At 40.5% G+C, this 26,322-nt stretch overlaps 1 protein-coding gene across 3 annotated transcripts in view; it reads right to left on the bottom strand.

The window, feature by feature from the left end:
* Positions 1-1,564: 1,564 nt before the first annotated feature.
* LOC115630720 overlaps positions 1,565-26,322 on the bottom strand; it is a 48,568-nt gene continuing 23,810 nt past the window's right edge. For 2 of the 3 annotated variants that reach the window (XM_030527374.1, XM_030527373.1), the window contains 9 exons: positions 9,042-9,095; positions 7,924-7,981; positions 6,399-7,874; positions 6,248-6,331; positions 5,568-6,177; positions 5,278-5,499; positions 5,026-5,223; positions 4,722-4,888; positions 1,565-4,652 (listed from right to left, as the gene is read on the bottom strand). In XM_030527374.1, coding sequence (XP_030383234.1) covers positions 4,154-4,652; positions 4,722-4,888; positions 5,026-5,223; positions 5,278-5,499; positions 5,568-6,177; positions 6,248-6,331; positions 6,399-7,874; positions 7,924-7,981; positions 9,042-9,095 — 3,368 coding nt within the window. In that variant the 3' untranslated portion in view covers positions 1,565-4,153. The remainder of the gene's footprint in view (positions 4,653-4,721; positions 4,889-5,025; positions 5,224-5,277; positions 5,500-5,567; positions 6,178-6,247; positions 6,332-6,398; positions 7,875-7,923; positions 7,982-9,041; positions 9,096-26,322) is intronic. The other variant, XM_030527372.1, reaches the window with a different exon arrangement.

Here is a 26,322-nt window from a genome sequence, read left to right as displayed (position 1 = left end):
GTAGGTATGTATCTCGTTAAGCATTTTCTTGCTTATTTTATTTGTTTTAGTGTGTGAATGTCGTTAAATAAAATTACAATTAACATTTCAGTGGCCTCAGCCAGCATATATTTTGCTGGAATTTTACGATTTTTTTGTTTGTTTGCTTTTTTTGGGTATTTCTTCTCGTTTTCTTTCGTATATATTAATATTTGCTTAATAACACACATAAATTTTAGCCAAATGGCATAATTTATATAGGTATCTGATTATTGTATATATATTGTATATATCAATGTATATATATAGTAAATAGTATATTTGTATAGTATTGTATACACATCGATATTGTTATATGTTGCACTTAGAGGCTAATCGCTTCACTTATCATAAGTAAGTAGGATATAGTATGTTTTTATTTTGCTCATGGGTAAGATTTTGTTTCCTCTTTTTCCAAAAATGTATGAAAGCCTGCGCTTAATATTTGATCTTGCTAGTTTAGTTAATTCAAATATACAGAAATGTTATTCTTACATGAATATGCTTCGTCATATATGCCTCATCATATTTTTGTATTTATTTGTATTTGTATATTGTTTTAGTTAACAAAATGAAACATGATGTATATATATGGTATGTATACATATATATTTATTTATACTTGTATGTGTGTTTTTATTAGTCGTGTTGAACGTCATATGTATGTACAGGTATGCTTGTATAGTTGAAGTTGCAATAATCTAAAGAATTCCTTTGGCTCGACTCAATACAACACTTCTCATATCAGGCTGCGGCCATGATATGGGAAGCATAGTTTAAGGACTGTTGGCGATGCTGCGAGGGGAGGGGAGCGCTCTCTGTGCTCCCACGTCTAATTGCCGCACTGGAAAAAAATCTCATTACGTAAGCCTAAAACTAAGGGTAGTCGAAGATGTCCATTTGTCAGTCATCGGTCATATATCCGTTTCCATTTACGCCCTGTACTCCGAAGTATATGTCAGGTGTCGTGCCGGTATTTTGGAATTTCCGTATTTCGGTCGTGCGTTGTCCAAAGTTTGATGTGCGTATATACAGCTCGTCCTGCTTGCGTCCGTATTGTATCATAGGTTTTGTTTAATTAGGAACTCAAACCATTTTGTAGTTCGTACTCAGTTCGTCGGTGGATTAGTCGCTTATTAAATATCCCCTGTCACCTCACCAGCGCGCTCGCCTCCTCCAAGCTGCAATGCCATCAGAGCCAAAGGACATTAAAGTCTCAATACGCACTTACACTTGTTCGTAGAGGGAATTTTAGAATTTAGAAAGCCGATAACCAAGGCTGCCAGAGCTGACCCAAAGCTTGACTCAATGCGCACTTTTTCACCGGTCTGGTAACACACAAGCAAAAAACTTCAAGCCACACTGTCTGTGTCTGCGTCCTGTGTTGTCATGTGTTTTCAGTTCGGGCGTAACTGAGCACGAATGTGCGCAGCAGCCAGCTTTTGTCATTGTTCGTATGCTAAACGGTGCGTACGGTCTTGAAATTTGTTTGTTTTTGTTTTTGTATATCTTATGTTACACCATCAATGAAAATAGCTTTGACAAATAATAAACTGTGCTACAGTATGCACCAATATGTATGTATAGTATATGTCGTACTTTGTATATAAGTAGTATGTATATAATTAACGTAGTTTGTAATTAATAGGTTATGATTTACTTTATGTGTAAGTTGTTGTTCCGTTCAATTTTCTACGCATGGTTGTTGTTTTCTTTTAATTGTTGTTTTTTTTTGTTTTTGTTAATTAACATTAATTCAAATATACATGAATAATTTTGTTATATTCTTTTTACTACATTTTCATTCGTTTTAGTACACTTATTTAATTTAATTTGGTTGTCGAAGAACATTGAAAAATTTTCATTATTAACTTTGAAAAAACCTTGGTTTTGTTTTGTTTTGTTTTGTTTTTTGCTTTAATTAAAATCAATCAAAAACTCTCTACTAAATATTTGCTTTAAAACATTGTTATTATTTTCTACCACATTACTAATTTTATAGTTGTTGTTGTTGTTTTTGCAAGCCGCAAGTTGTTGTCGGGCTTGCCACAGTTATTGTAATATTGTTTCCATTTGCTTTTCTTTGAGTCATTTGTGTCTTATGTTTGCTTGTGTGTTTATGTTCGATAACAAAAGAAATGCTAAGAAAGAAATATAGTATCTTTGTCTAGCTGGTTTTTGCTTTTTGCATTTTGTTTGCTTAAAGCTAAAAATTGTTCAAATTCCAAACTACAATAACTCATTATGCTTGTTTAATATTTAAATTTCAACGGCTACATAAAACTGTTCTTTAAATCTTTATGGGTATGTAATCATTTTTTTCATATTTTTTGCTTATTTGCAGCATTTGCATTTAGTTTTGTTCGATTTATTTGGTTTTTTTGAATTTCATTTTATTCATTTATTTTTTATTTTTTTTATATATTTTTATGCTCTGCACTTACTTTGCTATTTGTTGTTGTTACGTTTACTATAAAGAGGCTCTCTTGTAGGTTCCACTCGTTTAGTTAGTTAGTTAGTGCCTATGTGGTCTTTTGTATCTTTGTGGTTGTTCCTCGGGGTGTTTCGTGTAGCGTGTCGCCGTGTGTTTTGTTATTATTTCTCATCTAGTCTTTTTACTGTTTGTCTTTGTCCTTTTGAACCTTTCAAACGGTCATGCCTGAGTAGTTGTTGTGATAGTGCGGGTTATGTGTACAATTTTTAATAAGTATATTCTCGGGATATCTGGCTGTTACCAATGTTGTGGCACACCCTCCGCCCAGCCCACAAACACACTCGCCATTCGCCAGCCAATTTTTAGCTGCCCTCTGGTCGGATGAGTAGTTCGTGATTGTAAAATAGGACAGCGAATTCGCGAATGGACAGTAGGCGGGGTCAACACAAAAAAATGCTCTGTTCTAGTGTGTTTTGTATTGTGAAGAACTGTGGAAGGATAACGCATATATATAGATTTAAGCTAAGAACATTGAACGTAAAACATAGAACGTAAACAATTCGCACACATATGGCTTGGTAAAACAATATTATCTCTCATCTTGCTTTTTGCACATACACATATATGTGTATGTGTATATTTAGATATATATATGCATGTATATCTTTAGATATAAAGGTAATTAGTAATGACATTCACCATATTGTATATGAATATGAATAAATTTTTCTTTTAAATATACTCGTATATTTATATTATGCATCTTGTATAATTAATTGTCATACACATCGACAGGTTTCCTTAATTGTTTTTTTATGATTTGTAAATAGAATTGTAGTTTGTTTGATTTCGAAGGTACAAATTGCATTTTTAGAAATATGTGTTGCTGTTCCTATGCATATGTTTGTTGCGGTATTATGTTCCTTGTTGGATGTTGTAGTTGCACTGTTGTGTAGCACAGTGTGCATTTCGGCTTTCTGTTGTTGTTAGTGGCATATGTATACTAATTTAGCTCGCTATGTTCTTCTCACGGCTGGTTATTTCAAGCACATCGAATAGAGTTTGAATACGAATAGTTAATGCCAACATCGATATACAATATGTAAGTAAAATGTTTCATAATTGATTCGAATGCTTATCAACTAGACACATGTATATGTATATGTAGATATATAATATTATTTATTACACTTATATGCTTTATATTCTAATAATGTGCAATAAAACATTTGATTGCGCCATATCCCCAACCCTACGCCATGCTCTCGGAGACGACCCGCAAGGACGCGCTCCAAATGTAACGGGCTGGTGTGAGCACCTGGAGCTGCGTATTGCCGGTTCCCAGATCAAGGTGCGAGGCTGTGGATATGGCTAACTAATGTGTGAAATCAAACGATTTTAGTTAATTGTGGAACAAAATTGAAGCTAAGAAAACCATAAGCAATTAAGATAATCCAACACTTGCCAACCATGTGGAGCCATTTTCGAACCTTCCTTGTGCTTAAACCTTTCAACTAAATGGTAGCTGAGACAAAACTGACTTCAGTTTGCGCGTAAATGAATAAACTAACTAGATAAGCAATTAAAAGACCCCCGAAACGCTGCAACAAAATATGACGCGTTCCACTTTGACGCACCATTCCGCCTAGATGAGAAGCCAACAGCTCCTATGATGTTCCATATTTTTTTTGATCAATTGATCTACTTCTTTGGCTGTTTGGCTGCGGACTTGGCCGGCGTTTTCTGTTCCACCGATTTCTGCTCCGCCTTGCTGGTCGCTGCTGGCTTCACCTGCTCTTTGTCCTTGGATACAGCTGCCGCTGCTTTGGTGCTGCTAGTGGGTGCCTCCTCCTCTGCGGCCTCCTCTTGCGCCTTGTCCTCCTTGAGCGGCTCCTTCGCATTGTCCTTCTCCAGGTCACGCTTCTCGCCCGAGGTGTTCGCCGGTAGAGCCTTAAGAATTGCATGCACCTCCTCTGCCACAGCCATGAGCACAAACTCAAATTGTTGGCGGGTAGCCACAACACCGGCGCGTTGATCGCGTAGATGCTCCAATGTGGCAGCAATGTCGATCTCCCGTGCACCCTTGTTCATGCGTCCCAGAACCAGGTCGAGCAGAATGTAGGCGCCGGTGCGGCCTGCACCTGCACTGCTATGCACCACAATGGGGCAGGAACGACCGCGATACGATTTGTTCACTTTTCTGCACGAAAGGCAATGAGAAAATGGAGGTAAGATGCTGGATGTAGTGACAAAGTAATGCCTTATTTACCGTCGGAAGTCCAGCAGAGCCTTGGCCTGTGCCGGCACGCCCATTTGTGGCCACGATAGGAAGTGGAACTGGGTGACGGTTCGAGTCTCGCTTGTGCGCAGATTTTTCAAGTAGAAAGAACGTACGAGGTAATCATCGCACCAAATGTGTTCGCTAACCAAGTGAACCTGAAAACCACACAGAGCTCAGTATATTCATTCAAAAAGCTGGGAGGATTGGCCATATGATTAATTGGAAGTGTTCTGTTCATATCTAAAAGCCACTAATATACTGATGCCTGGGAGATGAACTAGCGTTGACTTACCTCATAGATGTGATAGACCTCTGCACCCTCTTCCGGCCAATATCGTGCACAGGCGACCTCTCCGTTCTCCTGCAGCCGACACAGGGCTACAATGACAACGGCACCCTGCTCCCAAATCATTTGCCAAAAGTGTGCCAGAGTCGAGGGCATTGGTCCTTGTGCGGCCACATAGGCGGGTGCGCGTGGATCGTGATCGGTCTGTGAATCGATAGTGTTAATAAAGAAGGGATTAGCTTTCGCTGGGTTACTCACAATAGTTGATGCATTCACATAGTCCAGCCCCTCCGCATTAGCCAGATGGTTTAAGACAACGCGCGAGTGATCATACGGTAGAGGTGCGCCTGGACGATTCAGATTCGCGCACTGTGGCTGCGATGCGGCTTCGCGAGCACTCGGCTCGGCCTCGTACCGACACAGGGCATCCCATTCGCGCTGTAGTCGACCCTTATTGCGCAGGTGATCCTCCATATACGACTGTAGAAGTAAATTATTAATGTTCGGCTGCAGCTCCTATTTAAATATCGTCCTGGGATCTATCTTACCAGCACCATGTGTCCTGTTGAGATGTCCATGTTCGTCAACGCGGGCTCCTCGCTCCACGATGATGTGCTGGAGCGGGAGGATGGTGGCCTACCCTCACTCTCTTTGCTTAGCGACGTGATGCGTCCGCTGGGCACGGGCTCAGCAGTATTGTTGGCACTCCCGGCACCTCCACCATTCCCGTTGCCACCCTTGCCCGCCATGCGTGCCCGGCACAGTTCCTGGTAGTCCTTGCTGCAGCTTTCCGCTCCACCCATGCCCGACTGCAGGCCACCTAGTTTGTCTCGCTTGCGATCGTGTCGTTTGATGAGAATTAGCGTGACCAATATGACAATGACCGCAGCGGCCCCGGCGCCAGCAAACATGTAGGCCATAATATGTGTCACGTCCGGCCCCTGTTCATCCAATTCGATGCGTGACGATGACACGCTTGGGTCCTGTAGATCTTTGACCTTGTCACCCACGCCTGCATGCAGAACGTAGAAGCCGACGCGTCGTTGGATGTTGTTCTTGACACCGCGGTTCTCGTTGATGGTGCGCGCCACATCGGCGGCGGTCTTGCGCTCGGGGTTGTTTGAGTCAACCCGGAAGCTAACTTCGTGTGGTTGAACGCTGAAAATCGACAAAAACCGATATATAGTAAACTTGACTGTAGTGGATTGTGGTAGGAGTCCCGACTCACGTTAAATAAGAAAAGTATCCCTGCATGTGTAGTATTTGCGCCAACTCATTCATGATGCGCTGCCCATCGTACCAACTATCAATGCTGCAAGCAGATAGTATAATAAATTAGTCCAAGTCTAGCAGCAATCTTATTTTTAATTTAAACTTACGGGTTCTTTACGAACACATGTGCATATTCAGTGTCTACGGTGTGCGGCGCATGGTCCTCGGCAGAGTGCTGTTCCTTGATAACCTTCTTCTTCTTGTGTGCCTCATCATCCTCGAAACTTCCCTTGATGTGCGCCGGCAGTACCTCCTTGTTGCCATCGAGCTTACGTGGTTTCTCCGTGTCCAGCTGATTGGTGAGCGCAGCCGTTGGTGGTCCCAGTAGCGGTCCCGGTTTCTTGACATCGAGGCGCTCGTGCCGCGCAAAGCCCAACATATTGGCGAGAAGGGACTGTTTCAACACCACCGGATCGTCCGCTTGCATGTCGTTCTCAGGCACAAGTAGTAAGCCACCTTCGGTGTAGACGCGTTGCTTGTGCTGTCGTCGCGGGTACGTATTAGATGCGAGTATCGCTTCCTCCTCAAATGGCGTCAGCGAATTACGCAGGAGGCCCGCTTCGTATGCCTGCAGGCGCTGCAGATCCCGCTGCTGTTGCTCATAGGCATCGCTCTCGTCTAATTGACCAAAGGCTGGAGGACGTGGGCGTCGCTTTTCAGTTGCTGCTCGTACATCAGTCAGCTCGGCATGATCGCTGTACAGCGGTTCTTGGGCCTGTCGTTGTTCATTCGCCAGCTCTCGGAAAAAGGAACGCTTTGGCTGTTCCATGAGCTCCCCACCCATACGCTTATAGGGCGCAAAGTTATCGGGGAAATAAAGCTCACTGGACTCGTTCACCTCTTCTGGCACATAGATAGGAGGCACCATTTGCACCTGCTCTTGCTCCTGCTGTTGCTGCTGTTGCTCCTTTTGTTGTTGCTGCTCGACTACGGCCTCTAGCTGATCCATTGGATTGACTTGCGACTTGCGTTGATATGGCTGCGGATCCGGCTCAGAATCGGCCAGTATTTGGTATAATTCCAGACGATTCTGTTGGGATGTTTTGCGCTCCGCCTCCTGCTCAGCTGCACGCAGCTCCTGCTCCCGCTCAATTCGTTGTCGCTCCGTATCCAAAAAGGCATTCATCACACTTGGCGTCTCCAGCTGCGAGCTCTGCACATCAAACTTCTCAAAGTGCTCCAACTCAAGCGGATCGTGACGCAAGCGTCGCCGATCTTGCAGTTGTAGCTCGTGCAGTAGGCTACTGATGCCGTTGCCATCGACGGACTGCTTTTTGCGTAACATTGGATATAGCGGTGCCGGCTGTTCGTAGTAATCATCCTCAGCCTCGGGCGGGGTGAACCGCACATGGGCCATGGCGCTGGCCGGATCCCCAAACTCGGGTGGTGTGGGCGCCAGATTAGCGCATAGGTTCGGCGGCAGCTGCTGGTGACGCTGCAGGGAGAAAAGTGCGCCTTGGATGCGGCATTGCACGTACGGGTGATCCCAGCCTAGGCCGGCGCCCTGGAGCTCCTCCAGCATGGTGGCCAGCAGCCGAGATTGGTCGTCGGTGAGCGGTGTCCTGGCAAAGGAGGGAGATAAGCTTTAAGCAAAAAATATAGCAATGGAAACGCAACAAGAGATGAAATTACTTCTCAATGTCCTCAACATCGACGCCGGTGGTGGGAATGCACTTTCCGAAGATGTTATCTGCAAGTAAATATGTACTTCATGTAGTAATTGCAAACTATATGAACAATCCAGCACAATCCCCCGCCCTCCACACTCCTAAAAGCGCCTTTTGTGATTTACGATCATTTAATGCATATCCTTGCGGCGCCTTGTCTCCGTCGTAATTTGCATAATGTAAATGGGTTTTCATTCGCACCAAGTCCTTAGTCTCGTGTGCATATCTACATACGTGTATATTTGTGAGTGCATATGTTTGCGGGCTGCTCCCCATATATTTCTTTCACTTTTAAGGTCAACCATTTTTCCGCACATTACATTTTTCTCACATTTCCATACCCTTTTTGTTTCTTGTTTTTCGGCTCTTGTTGCCGTTGCGGCAAGAGTCACGGCTGCACTACCAATTGTTCTGCTCCACACTCCACCCTTCTATTTCCTCAGCACTTACATAAGTAATTGAGTGTGTTCTCGATAATGCACTTACATTCCGTGATATCTAGCCTGTTATTCACACCACTCTGCTGCAGGTGCTCGGTTTTGGTGTCGTTTTGAATTCGCCAAGCCCTTGAAGTGCAGTGCAAATAGAACGAGACAAGAATCTCTATATTCTAAGGATTGGTCGCACATATTAGTTTCTCTGCATGGCAAACCAACGAATGTATCATTTATTTATTCACATTCCAAACTCTGATTTAGCATGCAGTAAAGTTCGATAAAGAATCCGTTTTCTTTAGAGTTCCACAAGCAATTGGAGCTGTTAGGGAAACCAGAAACCTAATTGGTATGCGTTTCCCAATGACATCTACATCGAACTCAACTGCACATTCCGGCACTTGGTTCCTACAGTAAGTCTATAAAACCCAAACGAATACCATAACATTTTTGACTTGTAACATTTCAACGACAGCTACAAGCCAAGCATTAAAAATTGCTCCGCTTGCGAAGAATCCCAACCGACAGTTAAATGCTCGCAAAACAACAATTCGCACTTAGTTTCGGGTCCGGGACATTAAATGAGCTTTCCCCAATGTGGGCCACCAACTTAAGCCTAATCTGCATATCTATTATACTTAATACTCACCATCATAGCAGACCTCGCTGCCATCGAGGCAGAGCGTCCTAACAAACTGGCAGCCTGCAAGTAGGGGAAGAAGAAAGACAGAGAGAGAGAGAGAGAGATAGAGTATTAGCGGGTGTATGTTAAGCATATAAAAGAGTTGTTAAATGTCATGAAGGGACGCAAGAACAGCAAAAAAGTTTCAGTTAAGACATAATGATGTGGTAAAAGCCAAATCAGCATTACGCCGCCAAGCAAACACAAAGCACTCCCAAACACAACTGCAGCCAACACCCAACACCCACACATCACGTCGCCACGAGTTGACATGAGTGTGCTTGTCTCTTAGTGTGTGTGTGTGTTTCTATGTGTGTGTGTATTGGTTTGGTGTCTTGTGCCGCTGGTTTGTCTCTTGCCAAATAAACGCCTTTTATGAGCGTGTCGCACATGACTGCCTGAAGCTGCTGCTGACTCTGAGCTTCTGCCAAAAAACAGCCAGAGGGCATACTTGTAGTTAAGCTTCAGCATTCCCCACGGGTGCGGCTAAGACAACTTCAAATACCGCCACGGGAGATACAGTGTATTGTTGTTAGCAAGTTTATACAAATATTTGTTCTAATATGTAATAATATGTGAGTCAACGAACGGACGGAAGTGTGATCCTTCGGTATAGAAAGCATTTTATTCAAATTTAATTCACTCTATAATTTATGTTACTTGGTATAATAATTGGCATCGCCATGTGTTAAAATTATTTGATTCGTTCTTAACATTAATCTTGAAATTGTTTCCCTGAAGCAATCTACATTGATCTTATTTGATCAAACTATCTGTCTATCCCCTCAAGTACCGCCCCGGGAGATACAGTGTATTGTTGTTAACAAGTTTATAAAAATATGTTGTAACGAATTAGATGTGTGGTCCCTTGATATTGAACGCATTTGATTCAAAATTAATTCGCTCGATTATTAATCTTACTATAATAATTGGCATCGCCATGTGTTAAAAATATTTGATTCGCTCATGAAATTAATCCAGAAATTGTTTCTTTGAAGCAATCTACATTGATCTTATTTTATCACATTATGCTATTCATGTCAGACATTTTCCAAGTAGCATCTCAATTATTATATATTATAGAAAGTTTAATCTTACACATTCAAAAACAACAACCCCATAAAGGAATCTAGTGCTTGACACCTGCAACTAGATAGTCCGATATGGAAACATATACTTAGAAAACATTTTAATTCAGCTTGAGAGAAAAACTAAATAGTTAACTATGTGAGTAACCTAATATCTTAAATTAAATTGTAGTTATTTTATTTTCTGCTTCTTAAATCATTGGAACCGCTCAGAACTCAGAAATATACAAGTATGTCGCTATATGGAACGCCTGTTGGGAATGTGACATACATGAGCCACCAAATTTGTTGCGTTTCTAGTCAATGTCCTTTTCCCAGTGCAGGGTCGTTTGTTGTTCCTAAGTGACGTCAACAAGCACCGCACGTGATGGTGGTGCCGGCATTCCTTTGCATTGCTGTTGTCGCCAAAGAATTTGTCAACGCTTTCAGACGCCTCTTTGACGTCATGTTAGTGAACACGTACACAGTTGCCCAATTTTAACGCTCCTCTTGCTACATGGTCTGTCATCACACAGGGACGCCCCCACCATTGTTCAAAACTTTGTTGTCAACAGTTTTCGTGGTCTTTTGGCGGGCTTTAACTTTTGTTGTTTGGTGGAAGCGTTCGTAAAGGCAACGACATGCATTGCCCATTAATTAAGCCAAAGTAATTTCATTTTCGGGCACATGCCATCCCATGTCTGTGCTGCTTTTTAATTGCAAAATAATTTCAGATGGGTCGGATGCTGGGCCCAAGTGCGTAGGCCACATCCTAGAGGCAACTGCTTGAGAACACTGCGATAGGCGTATTCTGTTGTTGTTTGTACGGCGCTTAATAATTATTAATAATTTTTTTTATTATACTACTAGTTCATGCTTATTATATTTAATTTTTTTTATGCATTCTGGCGGCGTAGGAAGAAAGTGTTGTCTGGCCCTAGGAGCGCTCATAAATATGACTCCATCTGGGCAGCGACAGTGTACTATAAGTGGCTAAATAAAAAGCCGGCTATTAAAATAAACTGGCCAAATAAAAGCAGACAGAGTGCAGCAAAGAAAGTGGCACGAAGTGGCGCCCCCGTTTGACATTTCAACGTCAATTTATTTGCAAATTCTGACGCCTAGTGTTGCGTCTATTTTTCCCTTTAATATAAGAGGTCGCCAACTGTCGCTTAGCCCACTCAGACGTACAGTACTGTATTTTATAGATTTTTCTTCGAGCATTGTTAACTTGACAGATTGAAGCGCACTGCATGATCCCCTCTTCTCTTTATTGGCGTCAGCGTTGAGTTCAAGTTGCCATTGTCGTCGCTTCCACAGTCACAGGCACAGGCATTGCGATTGTAGAGGCAATCGTTTGTTTGCCAGCTGACACAATCTAGGGAAAATTGTCAATACATGACGAACTGTGTAGGCGTTGGGTTTTCAATAGGCTCTTGGACGTGACTTGCATGCAAAGTGTCAGAGCAAAATAGAAACTAATTAAATGCGGACACAAAGCTAGAGGAAGTTCTATGAAGAGGAATGTACAAGTAGAAAACAATTTTGCACCACGCGCGCTCTCTAATTGAGTGCACGCCAAGGTAGGATGCGGGAGTACCAACAATAAAATGGCCAGCTTAGCGGCCCCTCCTAACTGTCCACCAAAGACAAATCGCCTATGGATCTGGTGAGCACCAAACACAGCCTTCTGGCACATAATTATGCGCGCACATGTCCTGCCAGAGGAGAGCAATATTGTTTTTCATTGCTGCTCTGTAGATAAGACAACTGAGCGTATGTGCAATATTTTCCCATATGCTGTATTCATGCGTCACTGAGCCGTGAAAATGCGCCGCAGTGTGTGGTTGTGCGGCTTGAGTCCTGTGTCAAAGGATAAATCAGTGCAAAGGACGGACTCCATACACAGTGGTTGGACACAAACAAACTTTGTCATACGTAAAAAGTTTCGATGGAAAAAAGGAAATGTTTATGTTGATAAGAGAAATAACAACACTGCGAGCATTTAATATATACGCATCAAAAAATATTTACGTTTGAGAAACAGTAATATTTCACAGCCAACATTAATATAGTATGTGTTTAAATATTTGTTCAGAAGGAAATTCTGAATTAATATGTGCCATCATCCAACAGCTATTTAAAACTCTTTAAAAATTATTTCAAATAAATTGCAATATTTTTAACGATATATTTACCATCAAATTTGAGTTTTAGAATTTGTGGCATTAAATTAAAAACCTTTTATTTGATTACCATACAAACTATTTGAAGCAATTGGCTGTTAAATCTAGCTTGAGATGATAGTTGAAATGAATTTCAGTTGAGTCGCATCGCTTATCTATCCCGACAAAATGGATTCTTAAATATTTCTATTTAATAAACATCAACATTAAAAGCCGAGTATTCTGCGTGCGTGTCGTTTTCGTCCGCAACTCTTCTATGAACATTTTTTATAAACCTCGCATTTCGTAGACAGCAAGTGTTCGATTTTTCATGCAATGTTTATTTCCCATAAGTATTCGTTTATAGAAAGAAGACAATTCTTTGGCTCAATAGTCATGCAGGCAGCAGCAACAACAAAAAGCAAATAAATCCAATAAATCCCAGTATGCGCTTGATTTCATTCACATTTATAATAGTATTTGAGTTGAATGGAAGATCTTTTCGGCTTTTTGTGTAATTTTCAGGCCATAAGAAGTTTTGTTTGCTCTTTTATAAAAATTTAAAGACTGGTGCAGTCGCAGATTATGCCCAAAACTATTCTGTACTTTGTCAGAATCCTTAAGGCCTCAATATTTCATTCGAATATTTGATAAAACCTATTGAAGCTGTTTTAATATATGCTCACTGCCAACTTTTCCCACAGAAGACCACGAGAAACAGCCACAACAAATCAGTCTTGTCAACGCAACGCGCACTTAATCACTGGAACAACGAGTGTGCGTGTGCGTGTGTGTGTGTGTGTGTGTGGGTGCAGGACTCTGAGTGTGGCTGCAACTTCGTTTTGATTGATGGGCCTGACATTGGATATTCTGAATATCATCTCGTGTCCTTCCTGTAAATTATGGCTTACAAGAGAGTGCCCACAGGAATTTAATAAGATGTCCCACTCAAGGCAAAATTGAATAAACCTATCTACAGACACATACACCCAATAGACGTCCGTGTAGCAGTCATGCTCCGTGCGCAAATTGATGTTCACGGCTACGCACATTTAAGGGGCAGGACTGTTTGTAAAGGGACCGTTGCGGCTTGCCAGTCCCTGCTTCTGTACTTTTTTAAAACTTGATTTTCATTTTAAAGCCACAATTTTATGTCGACAATAGACAGGAGCGTGTGAGTGTGAGGAAGCGTTCGAGTGAGAGTGCGTGTGTAATTGTGGACTGCTGGTCAACGCAATTGGCATGTTTATATAAATAATGGGAAAAAACTGTAGCATGCTTTCGGGCGCTGCCCTTAACGTCGCTGTTTAATGTTTGCTGCTGGCTTTAATAATGTTGTAAGGGACGCACATTGTTTGACATCTACATAACAATTACTGTAGACAACATGTGTCAATGAAGCAAGACAAACAATACAGCAACAAGAGGAGGAATAGCACTTGGGTGCACTGCCAGAGATGACACACAAAGAAAATAAATAATAAGAGGCGCCATTAATCATGACAAAGACAACTGGAGCATCCCAAGCCCCGGTCGTACCAGTGGCGTTGTGTGTTGTTCTTATTGGTGTTGGCGATGGCAAAGCAAACAAACAAGTGCGGCTGTAAAAACGCTGAGAAAAACAAAAGGCAAAGTACAGCTCGTTAAAGGGCATAACAAGCACAACGGCCGCAAAAGCAAACCCGCAGCGAAAACGGAAAGCAGAAGCAGAAGCAGAAACAGAATCAGAAGCAGCCTTGACAGCCAAAACCCCACTACTGCTGCTTATACAGGAAACATGACGATGCCAGAACTAACACACCCACACACACGCACACCCAGACATATGCGCCTCTGCTCTCACCTACTTGACTTGCTAAGCATTTAATGCTGAGCGTCACGCAAAGCAAACAAATAAATAAAACATAATGAATCTCAGGCACTGCCACACGTCACCTTCACATTCGCAGCCGCAGCCGCAGCCTGAGTTGCAGTTGTAGCTGCAAGTTTTTCCGAATGTCGCAAGGCTTTGAGTTTCGTGGACTTTGTTCTTCAGCTTTATTAAGTGAAAAAGTATGACGACGTCTCACAGCAACCAACAACAAAAAATGTTTGAAAATTGCTTTTTTGATCAACTCATAGCTTTGCACAACCTTTTTAACATTTCGCTCTACTTGGCAGTTTATGATTTTTACAAAGTGCTTTTCATCTGCGGCTTTAATAAATTGCTTTCCCCACTCGTTTCTGCTCATATTTTCTCATCTCGCTTCTTGACCGCCTTGTTGATTAATGTCCAACGATTTCATTCATAAACTTAAAGCACATTAGCTGTCACCCAACAGTTTGCCAAGGGTCGAAGCTTGCCGCTTTGATTTATACGTATACTGCCACAATTTTTAGCGCCAGAATTATGGTGGCTAGGCCTACAAATTGGGCCACCACATCCGAGGGCCATCGGTCCGCATAAATATTAGCTATTTGTGTTAGGTACTCGAAGCACTCGGCCTTTGTCCACCGCAAATAAAATGCCACTCGTGCCAAAAGGTAAGGCACAAGGGTATACCAGGCCATAACACTTTATTACTTTACATATTTATTTATAACCGCAACAAGTATAGGCTGTTAACGTGGGTAAGAATGCACAATATGTTATAATACGAACATTAAATATAATATAATTATTTTAGAATAACATCTAAAAACGATCATCTATGCCCCGATGCAAGAAACTTGATTTCTTAATTGATAGCTATTTAGATTACTTAAAAAAAAGTAAATTTATTCAACCCGTTAGGAGTAGATAAACCGTGACGTGTGTGGTCAGAGATTTACAGGGAAATGATTAAAAAGTTAAAATACAGAATAGTGTTGAATTTTTATTTCTTTATATATTTTTAGTAAATTTTTAAAACCAAATATATGTTGGTACCCTATTTTATTTATTATTTAATTCATACATAGCAAAAAAAAACACCCATCAGTTTTACAAGAATGCATGAAACAAAGATAAGCCAACCATCTAATGGTGGGTCAGAAGCAGGAGAACGCGATACAGTTCAGCAATTAAATCTTGGAAAATATGACCTTGCGACCAGTGTTTTCTTATTTTCCTTTTGAAGTACTACTAAAATTTTGCATTTAAGATGGAACAATTTGATTTTTGTTAATAAAGAGTTGAGCCCAAACGATTATTCCATATAAAGTGTGCTGAATTTTTTACCCTGCTCAGCTTTAAGCTTCTAATTAGACCATAACATTTGTTTTGCTTTAACAAACTATTTTTCATAGAATAGCTAACCAAGTGGGTCAAGTCCTTGCCCACATTTCATTCTCTTTTTACATTCGCTAAATTGCTGTTCAACTATGAGGCTTTTCATCTATACATATTTATTTATTCTAATGAAGGCTACTTGCACATTTTCTTGTTGCAATCTCGCTGCATTGATCCAAAGTGAAATCAAAACAAGCAATCGATACACGTTGGAGGCGGAATTCAATTCAAAATCCTAATGCTAATGCCTGATTGCAGGCCCCAGGCCTGTAGGTTGCCAACAAATATAGCTTAAGAGTGAGAGCGGATAGAGAGAGAAAGAGAAAGAGAAAGAGTGAGAAGGGGCTGCGTTATGCACAATCAGCAAATATTTCATGCGCCCAGGGCGATGCATACAAATCTATGGACAGGTATGGATGGCTGGCTATACGTATCCTGCGGCTTAGTTGCCCCACGACTTTCAAGTAAATCCATGTCGATTGGCTGTTGGAAGGCTTTCAGCAAAATTTGGAAACGCATAGTACAAAATGGAACCTTAAGTGGCTTTAAATTCTGTTTAGTACCGGTATTTATCACAATTTATTGTGCGCTTCATCTGATTTAATTAAATGCAAATAAAATGCTAGCCAGCGCTTTGTGCCCGCCTCACTGACTTTAATGTGCAATTAATTTTCAAATTTACCATAAAATACGAGCAACGCACAAATCTTTATTGCTTATTATTTTGCGCACATTTTTTGGCAGAGCTCCTCCTCCACCGCCATCCTACCATCGGCCCTGGCCCCCTCGACTCTCGTGAACACTTGCGTTTGGATTACATTAGTATTCAGGCTGCTTTTAATTTCGGCTCATTAATGGGGCGCCTGTTGCCAGACAGAGCGCTCAGAATTGTTCATGAATTTTCATTAATTTTGCGTACTGCGTGGGAAACAATGCCGTTGCCGTTGCCGTGGCCGCTGACACCGTTCTCATTACTTTTGTTGTACTACAAAAGAAATTCATTAGATTTTTTGCATAAATTATGGACGCTCGATTCAAATACGTATACGGGTATACAATACAAAAAGCTGAAGGAAATAGGAAGAAAAATGAAAGCGAACGAAAGTGAAATGAAGTGCAGAGCTGCTCTTATACTATATACCCCAACCTTGCGCAGTCACATTTAACGATTAGTGTAATAAATAACTATTACACTGTGGATGGCAAAATACAACTGAACTGCAAAACACAACTTGTGGCCTGTGGAAGTTGGCGGCATTTAGTTTCTCTTTGAATGTTGCCTCTCTTTCCATATTAGATCAAGATCTATTCAGATTACAAATTAAAGCTATTTTCTCTGCCCAAATTCTTTGCACCGGCTTCTTCAACGAATTGTAAAATACAATCCATAATGATGCATAGGAAGCAACATGAGTAAATTTAATTTTTTATTTCTAACCAAATATTTTTGACTAAACTGTGAATGCAGAACTCGAAAACGATGTCGATTGACGCAAAATGAGTTTCCCATCTACACTAGATTGAATGAAAAGCGTTCGTATTCGGTCGTCAGTGATGATTGCTTTCAAATATATTTTTGAATGAGATTGCAATTCAAATGGTTGAGCAACGGTTTTGTATTGAGCTGAATGAATGCTGTTTTGAATGAAGCGCATGAGCGACCGATTAAGTAATTTATTTTTGTAGCTGTGCAAATAATGGTCCTGCCTGGACACACATAAATCAAATCATTAGCACAAAGGTTAAGGCCGCGCACAGTGTATAGTATGCTTGTGGGTGTGTGTTCGACTGTGTGTGAGTGTGTGTTAATGCTAAATTACAGCCGCTCAACGGCGGCTACCTCAAATACTATATACCCGCCATGAATATATGTGTGTATATATGCATTGGTATTTGAGGCCGCTTATTTGCGTATGCGCAACACATAAAAATCCAATTCTTATTAAATTTCCGCACGCCCACACAGAAAGAAATTCAGACAAACAGACAGGCGGACAGGCAGGCAGGCAGGCTGTCAGGAATAGCGAAAGCGACACTTGGCCAAATAACAGACACAAGGCCTGCTGTGTCTCACGCAAGCACACAAACATACAAACAGACAAACAGACAGTTGTGTGTGGCTTGGCAAAAAGGTTTTGTTTTATTCAAGTTTTCCTTTTGTAGCAGAGAGCGTGCCACAGGCGATGCCTGAAAGTAGGAAACATGCAAATACAAGTCGATGTATGTATGTATGTATGTATGTATGTATTTGGCATATGGCATGTGGCTGACTACGTAGGCATGTACATAAATATGTATGTATGTATGTGTGGGTACACTGTACATATTTAGTTGACTTTGGATTGTTGTTTAGTTATTTACGTCGGCAATCTGTGCCCTGCTCTTGCCTTGTTTGCCGTTGTAGGTGGGAGACGATGGAGGTACACCTTTCAGGCAAGTAAACAGTATTCCCATTATATTAACATTTGTGTGCTTCCACCCACACACACACACACACACACACACACAGAGACTCAAACGGAAATAGCTTAGATCCTAACAAAATGCTGCCTACTTTCGAGCGCAGAATATAAATAAATTACGCAGCATAAACATATGAATATTATTATTGTTGTTGTTGTTATTGTTGTTGTTGTTGTTGTTGGTGGTGCTGCTGTCGTGGCTACACTTATTTGCCGGACCTAACGGTCCACACTGCATGAGCAGAAGCAGAGGAGGGCCGACCACAACAAAATTTAATAAACGAAAAACATCAAAAGGTAGAAAGAAAAAGAGAATAAATAAATAAGTGCCAACAACGTAATTGCTTGCGCGCATTCTGCTTCCGGGCACCAACAGGGCGTGTGCCACGCCCACCTCAACATATGCTAAGTACATGCAAAAAACAATAACTACGCGCGTGTCTTGCCTCTACTTCTACAAGTATTTCTCTCCCTCTCACTCTCTCTGCATGTTTTTCGCCGTTGTCCTTACTCGACTCCCTTTGGCAGATTCGCCATATTTTTGTTGTTTTTTATGATATCGAATGGGCTGGCAAATGTGTCGCGGCCCACATAGGCGGGCGCGTACGCGTGTTATTTTACGCATATTTGCACTTAAATGTGAAATTTCTCACATGTAGAAGAGGCGACATTTACGAACGTCCTCGTTCATTTTTATGACAGTCTCTTGGCTGCCAATTTTAGTCAACATTTTCGATCGCTGACGAATAATTTTGTTGATTGTCTCATTTTTATTTTTATGTATTTTTATGATTATTACAGCTATTATTCATTAGCCGAGCTTTGTGTCGCGAGGCTGCTGTCTGCTGATTATCTTCAATATTCGTTGCTACCCCCAGAAAGTGTGCTCTCTACGTGTTAGACTGATGGCTAATGATTCCGTCGTAGACGCACGTGAGTGTGTGCGTGTCACATCCCTGTCATGTCCACACTCACTGCAACGTAATACGTATACGTATCGTGAACTCTGACGGTCTCTTCGTGCCATTAGCTGGGCTGTCAACCAGCGAGATGGGCGTGACAAGTGGGCGTGCCACTCGTGCCTATATCTGGCCGAATTCATTGTTTCATTTTTATCTCTTAATTACGTTCTCATCTTGCCATTCAATGCCTTCAACTCAAAGTTTAATTAACTTTCCAACTGGCCGAACAGTCAAGCTATGGTCGGCTGTTGTACTATTTTTGCACTGAGAAAAATAGGTTCATTTGTTGATTAAAACTATTATTTTTGTTGGTTCATTTTTTTGATCAATATATCATAAAAATACAGAAAACGTCTGAAACATGCACGATTATTTTGTTCTCAAAGAGTTCCTTTTAATTTAATATCAAATGGAAGATGTCTCTCTGGAAGCTTTGAAGGACAAATTTCTATATTTTTATATCGAAGAAAATCAGAGTGAGGAAAATATTTTAATGTCTAAATTGTTTTATGCAATTTAAAGAGGTTGATCTGATTCGGGACTTGGCAGGACTTGACTCCAACAATAAGCCTATATGTAGTATTTAATAAGGCGAAGACATTATTTCAGCTTACTAAGTTAAGTAAGCTAGCTCTTCAAATAAGCAATTTTTTAATCATTTTAGCCCTAGCTAGACTTCATAAGTTTTATAAGTTTTAAAATTGTCTTCAATTTACCAATTTTTTTTCTGTGCATCTATGTCTTCTTCTATCTATGTAGTATGTGTGTTTATGATTGTTTAGTGCAGCAGCATAATTGAATTGTTATGGCTCTCAGCGATAGCAACCATGTGTATAAAATATGCCATGCATGAGACATTGTTTGCACACATGTGGCAGCTTATAAAGTGGCCATAAACGGAAGCAGTCGAATTAATGGCTTAGAGATATTGCAAAAGTTATTAAACTGCTATGGAAGCAAGCGATGATAGTTATGAACAGAATAGAAGCTGCTTCCCATGGCTAACGAATGAAATTTTAATTTCTCAATTCAATTTGCTGTAGATGTTGGTTAAGAACTCTAAACAATAGACTTGTACTTTTCAGGCAAAGTATTATAAGTTTTTAATGTTAAGAAAGTATAAACCAGTCTCTGTGGCAGATGCAATAAGTTTGAAAAAACGTATAAGCATAAAAGATTTCATACGTAAACATTTTCCAAACTATATCATTCGTGTGACGGCTATAATATATAATGCAGTGATTGAAACATACATCGTGATTTAATTCAATCGGTATAACGATCGTATTCGGTTCTATAACATATGGTCTGTCTTTCATTCTATTTGGTGTTACTAATTTGCGCCCAATAGGCAATTTATTCGTACACTTTTAAGTGAAGGCTATACAACTGTCAGTATATACATAATTTATAAATCTCTTAGCCTTATTATTATACGACTCTTTTAGCTTCCCTTTTTCCAAATTTATTATAATTTGGGAAAACAAAACAACCAAGAGCAGCAAATAAATCACATTAAACGCAGCTTTAAATATAGAAGAGCACTGACTTAGTAACACACTTATAGCCGGTTAATCAGTTCATCCTTGTGCTGGCATACTCCTACATATATGAAGGACAGTTATTTTGAAAAGACTATTCCTAATAAAAAAGATGGCTAAAGCTCTGCTTAACATACAGTATTTAAATCTTAAATTCAGAAAGTCATATACATAGCTCACGAGTAAAGGTAAATTGTAATTTAAGTTAGAATATTTTTTCAGAATCGCAAGAATAACTGAAGTCTGTTTTGCTTCAACATATCTCTAGCTATATATGTAGAATAAACGACGAGGTAACGAGGGGAAAGTATTGAGTTCCTGTTGGAATTCTTGTCAAACAGTTGAGAAATTGAATTGCATTTTTTCTTAAATTCTTTTTAGCCCGTTTCTTTCTGGCTGTCGGTCTGTCTGTCTGCTTTACACTTCTAGGCGGCAATGGGTCCATGAAGACTTCTCAGCAGCCACCTTCGACAAACGCTGAGCTAAGTCCTTTTTGCCCAGAAATTGCTGCACTTCACAGCAGCCGAGTGCAGTGCAAGTTTCATGCCACCCGACTACCCCCCGAAAACATTCAACGCACTCTCAGTGTCCTTTTTCCGGCAAATTGAGCACGCAATTATTTGACGCGAAAACGCGCACAGTAAAAAGCCGAACATAAAATGGCGAGCAAAAATGACAAAGTTTCGTTCGTTTCGTTCGCTTCGAGCGCATTCGAAAAGTCATTTTCCGGCATCCGGAAGTAACAATTTGGAATACGTGTGTGTGGGTTTGTGGGTGTGTGTGTGTGTGTGTGTATGTGTATTATCTGCTGTTGCTGCTTTCGTTCGATTATGCCAGATGTAGTCGTATGTTTGTTTTAACAAAGACTGAGCTCTCACGCCTCGAAAATGTACAGTATTCTAAAAAACAATTGCGAAGAACCGACAAGAATGGGAAAATGGCAGCCAGCAGCCAAAAGACAGCAATTTGTTTCAAGTGTCTGGTCTTGAGGGGCAAGTGGAGGGTTTGGTCTCAAATTAAGTGCATTTTCATTAGTTGCAACTTGCAGCTAACTTGGCCATTTGATAAATTGAATTTCCAGCAATGTGCAATGGCAGCATAAGACGCCACACTATCCAATTATTTTTTCAAACCGGCTAGACTGGCCTTGGCACAAGTTGGGCTTGTTACAAACTTTTTCGGCAGTACCCATCAGCTACCATTTGCACCATTCGAATGCGTAGGGGAAACGCCACGAAGCCAAACCAGTCATCATTTATGCTCTGGAAGCACACAAAGTTTATGAAGGTCCTTCATCGCCACCACTTCTCTTCCTCGAAAAGTTGCGCTTTGGTGTTCCAGTAACTAACGAACATAAACATCGGTTTGAAGTGTAGAAAGAATCTCATAAACACTCAGATACGAGTGGTAAATAGTGATGTATATATAAGATTTGTCTTAACAACTGGATCTGTTAATTAAGAAGCATCCTTTACTGAATCCCAACATTGTTCACATAAAATATTGCCAGAACATATTGAAAGGTTTTGACCGTTTCTTCGATATTAACACGATTTTTTCATTAACCTTACGTTTTTTCATTTGTTGCTGTGATGTAATCTTTAGTACATATGTCCTAAATATCTATTCTTACTTTGTTTTAATTTGGTGATCCCTGTTCACCATTTATGACCTACGAAATTGACAAAACAATCAGGTATGATAACAACATTCTCATTAAGCAATTAAGCTCCATTATCTTTATAAGCAAATCATCTTTTCATGAACTATCTTGTGATTGTCATGTCTCTATATGTCTGTCAAAAAGAAGCCTCGAACTAGAGGTCATTGTTAGGGAGCTATTTCTGCAAGCTAACATGCAACTTTCTTCTCATCAGCAGTAGCTGCATAGCCCTCCTAAGAAAGCACGAACCGGTTGTTCACTATGGAGCTGGCCATAATTTATTAAGCTCTAGCGGAATAATATAATTTGATGATATAATTTTTCTGGTCCTAACAAAAAGTTAGGTTCGTACTACTGTAAGATATTCAAATGGCACACCCACTCGACCACACAACTATTTGAATTTCAACACCAATTAAATTTGCACACCAATTAAATTCAAATAATGGTTTTTGTATTTGAAACTATTTTCGCGCATACTCGCAAAAGCTGAGCCGCCACAGTTCGCTTATGGCACGAGCCATGTGGCATATAGTCTTTGCAATATACATGGCGTATACGTAATGAAATATATTTTACAACATGGAAATTCCATTAGAGATGCAATTTAAAACTTATTCAATAGGCAGCGACACATCGCGTCCGAATCAAAATCCAAACCAATTAATAATGCATTCGCAGTTCGATTCGAAATAGTAAAGAGTGCCAACTGCAAGCCAATTTGTGAAATCTGGGATAGGGGTTGGAGGGGGAAGCGGCCGCTTCATTTGAAATTTGTTTTCTGCGGAATTTTATTAAATGGGACACAGAGCGTAAAATATTAAAAAATCGCACTGCTGAAAAGAGCTTTGAAAGCGAGAGCAAATATTTGTTTTTCAAATGAATGAATGAAATGAATAAATGCAGCAGGGACGGATAAAGTTTGAAGCGCTGGGCTTTGCGGGGGAGTCGCCGCGTGTTGGTGGGCGGTTTTGGGGGCTTTAAGTGCAGTTTGCACTCACGTTGTTGCTGTTTGTTCGCTTTTGCTGCTGCTGTCATTTTAATGAAGTTGTTTTTGCCTTTTCTATTCTGCCATTTGATGCTTAAAGGTCAATGAGTGCTGGCGCACAGAGCGAGCCAACAACACACTGTTGCATGCTGTGGTTAGTTAGAGGAGCAGAGCAGGCTGTTGTAAAAACGATAGAGATGCCACATGTTGCCGAGACTGAAGCTGTTAATTAAATTTTATTGTGCTGTTTTGCTCACCAACTGCAGAATCAGGAGCAGGAGCAGGAGCAGCAACATCATTGCTTATGGTTAAGCCAAAAGCACAGAAACAACAAGCGCCCTGTGGCAGCTACACTGTGGCAAGCTGCCATGAAATATACAACAAAATGCACACGGACCAGGACCATTGACGTCGTTCCTGCTAATGATGATGTTTCTGTTGTTGATAATAATGCAGTCTGGTTACTAATTTACAGACGACACTGTGAACAACAGCGACTTCGACCATTTCCCCCTGTCCGCCCATTCCGTCCATTCTGGACAGGGAGCTGCAGTGCAACTCAATTATCTACCTGAGAAGGGGGGTGTGAGTGTGTTGGTGCTAACACATGCATGTAATGGGGTGCCTGGGCCGGCCGTGTGAATGGCAACAGCATTTCGCAATCAATAAATCCCAGGACCCAGCTCCTGCTGATATTTTCACAAGGCTCTGCATAAATGTTTGCATGCATCCATTTACGTATGCACGCATGCATGCATGAATGTATTAGTATGTGTGTGTGTGTGTGTGTGTGTGTGTGTGTGTGTGGGCAGCCAATTTGCATGTCAGTCGCTGCTGCAGCATCCACCAGCAACTGGTTGTTGCCAGGCAGCGACAACAACGGCAGCGACTGCGACACAGGCAGCAGCAGCTGCTGCTTTGCCATTGCCCCTTCCACTGAACCTTCCACTGCCACTGCCACTGCCACAGCCACGGTGTTGATTTAGCCGGAATATGAGCCTTGACTTCTGAGCTGTGAGCTGTGAGCTCTACGCTATTTATAGTCAACACTTCAGTTAGCTACGAGGAACAGTTGCCACAACATTCTGCACAGGTTATGATGCAGCACGGCTTTGATTACACAATCAACATTTGCATTTACATTCCTCTGTTCGTGCAACATTTGCGAGCAATTAAAAAATAATGTGGAAGAAAGGCTTGAAATTCTATTTCCAAATGAAACATTTCTTCTCACCTAGTTATAATAATAATAAACTAACCAAATATACATATATTAATATGTTAAAAGAACACTAATACTTATTGTATGAGTATTAATTAACGCAAGATTAAAAGATTCATTTCACTTAAACGTTTATTAATTTATGTAGTCCAGCTATTCTGTTTCTCTTCCTGCACTGCACAATAGCAAATTGATTTTGTATTTCAGCAATATTTCATTGTTCTTTTATTTGAATGACAAGTGACAGAGACAATATAATTGACAATGACAATACAACAAAAGAAAAATAGTAGTATTGCGTTTTACGCAAAAAACCATGTTTAATGATTGGTTATATGTATATCAATTTATTTACCAATACAGGTTTTAGAAATAATATGTATTTTAAATGACAGCAAAAGAATTGTCATGCGAAGTATACTAAAATGCTTGCCAAACAATGAGGGACAGAAACCAACGGAGAAATTATGGAAAATCAAAATACACTATCTCATACAATACAAGTACACTTCTGATTAAAAAAGTATAATACGTATTTTATATATATACTTGTATTTATACACATATGTACATCACACATACGAAATCTGGAAGGATTTGAGTATTTTCTTATTGGCTAGTTCTTGCCTCAGACAGATTTGCATCGGCAACATCTGTTTAAGGAAACTATATTTATTCTGATATTGTAATCTATACTTTGTACATTCTTAAACATAAAGAAGACTGTAGTTTAAGGGAATGGAGTCACCTTAAAATTTTACTTGCGAAGCTATTGCCCAAGTCCAATGTTGAAACTCAGCTCTTGACGTGACTGTACTTGTTGTACTTGTATGTGCTTGTTGCCTGTTGCCTGTTGCACGGTAATTTCATTTAATATCTGTAACTCGTTTAAATAGCAGTTGGTTAGCTTCCTGCCAGCAGAGGAAGTCACTTCCTGCAGTTAACAGGCCATGCCAACTGATTGTCGCATACATAGATAAACACTCGGAGAAAGGGGGAGCTTCTCTCGTTTATTTGCAGAAATTAAATTTGTTTGTGTCTACAATTTATTCAACACATAATCGCAAGAATATTGCCAATTTGTATGCCCTGTACCCAGAAAGGTAAACGGGTATCTGAATAGTAGAAATATATGTACATATATACTATATATATTCCTGACCTGTGTGAGTAGATGGGTTATTGTAGTCATGTCCGTCTGTCCGTTCGTCTGTACCTACGCAAGGAAAGTATAAGAGCTAGAATAACCAAACTTGGTTCGACTCTGCGTTAAAAAGTTGAACTATTTCTTCTACTTTTTGTTCTGTTAAGTTTGACTGATAGAGATGATCCTTTAAATGTTACTTTTCTTGAGGATATGCATACATTTAATAATAAAACATAACTCTAGGACCAATTTTGAATGTAGCGCAACTTTGTCAAATGATTTTGCAAACTCTAGTGGATATGTTGTTATTCTTCAAATAATTTACTATTGACATAATGTGTGTCTATTTATTCTGCGAGTGTGTAAAAGTATGTGCATAACTGTATATATATGTGCAGGGATATGTGTATGCGGCGGCATTTGTTCACTGTGGCTCCTTACTATGCAATTGGATTATTCATATCATTCATGTACGAGTTGAAAACACGTTTACAAACAGGCTTGTTAACGTTCCACAAGAGTAGGTACACGTACACCAGGGCACCAAGCCACCTGGGCAACTAATTGCTGGCAAGGACCTCTGCTCGACGTGGACTCAGCATGCGCCAGAGTTTAATTAAACTTGTAAATGTTTTCGCTTAGCAATAACAATAAACAATTAGAGCGCAGGTTGTGCCAGACAGCATATCAAAGAAAGTTGTGACTAACTTCATAGCTATACCCGAATGTGTCAACAAGCAGAATGGCCACAGCCACGCCCCCCCGTCACCCACGTCGTAAA

Source organism: Scaptodrosophila lebanonensis, unplaced genomic scaffold (genome assembly GCF_003285725.1).
Source record: "Scaptodrosophila lebanonensis strain 11010-0011.00,11010-0021.00 unplaced genomic scaffold, SlebRS2 tig00001410-arrow-pilon, whole genome shotgun sequence".
Taxonomy (NCBI): Eukaryota; Metazoa; Arthropoda; class Insecta; order Diptera; family Drosophilidae; genus Scaptodrosophila; species Scaptodrosophila lebanonensis.
This window is presented reverse-complemented; position numbering and strand designations above follow the sequence as displayed.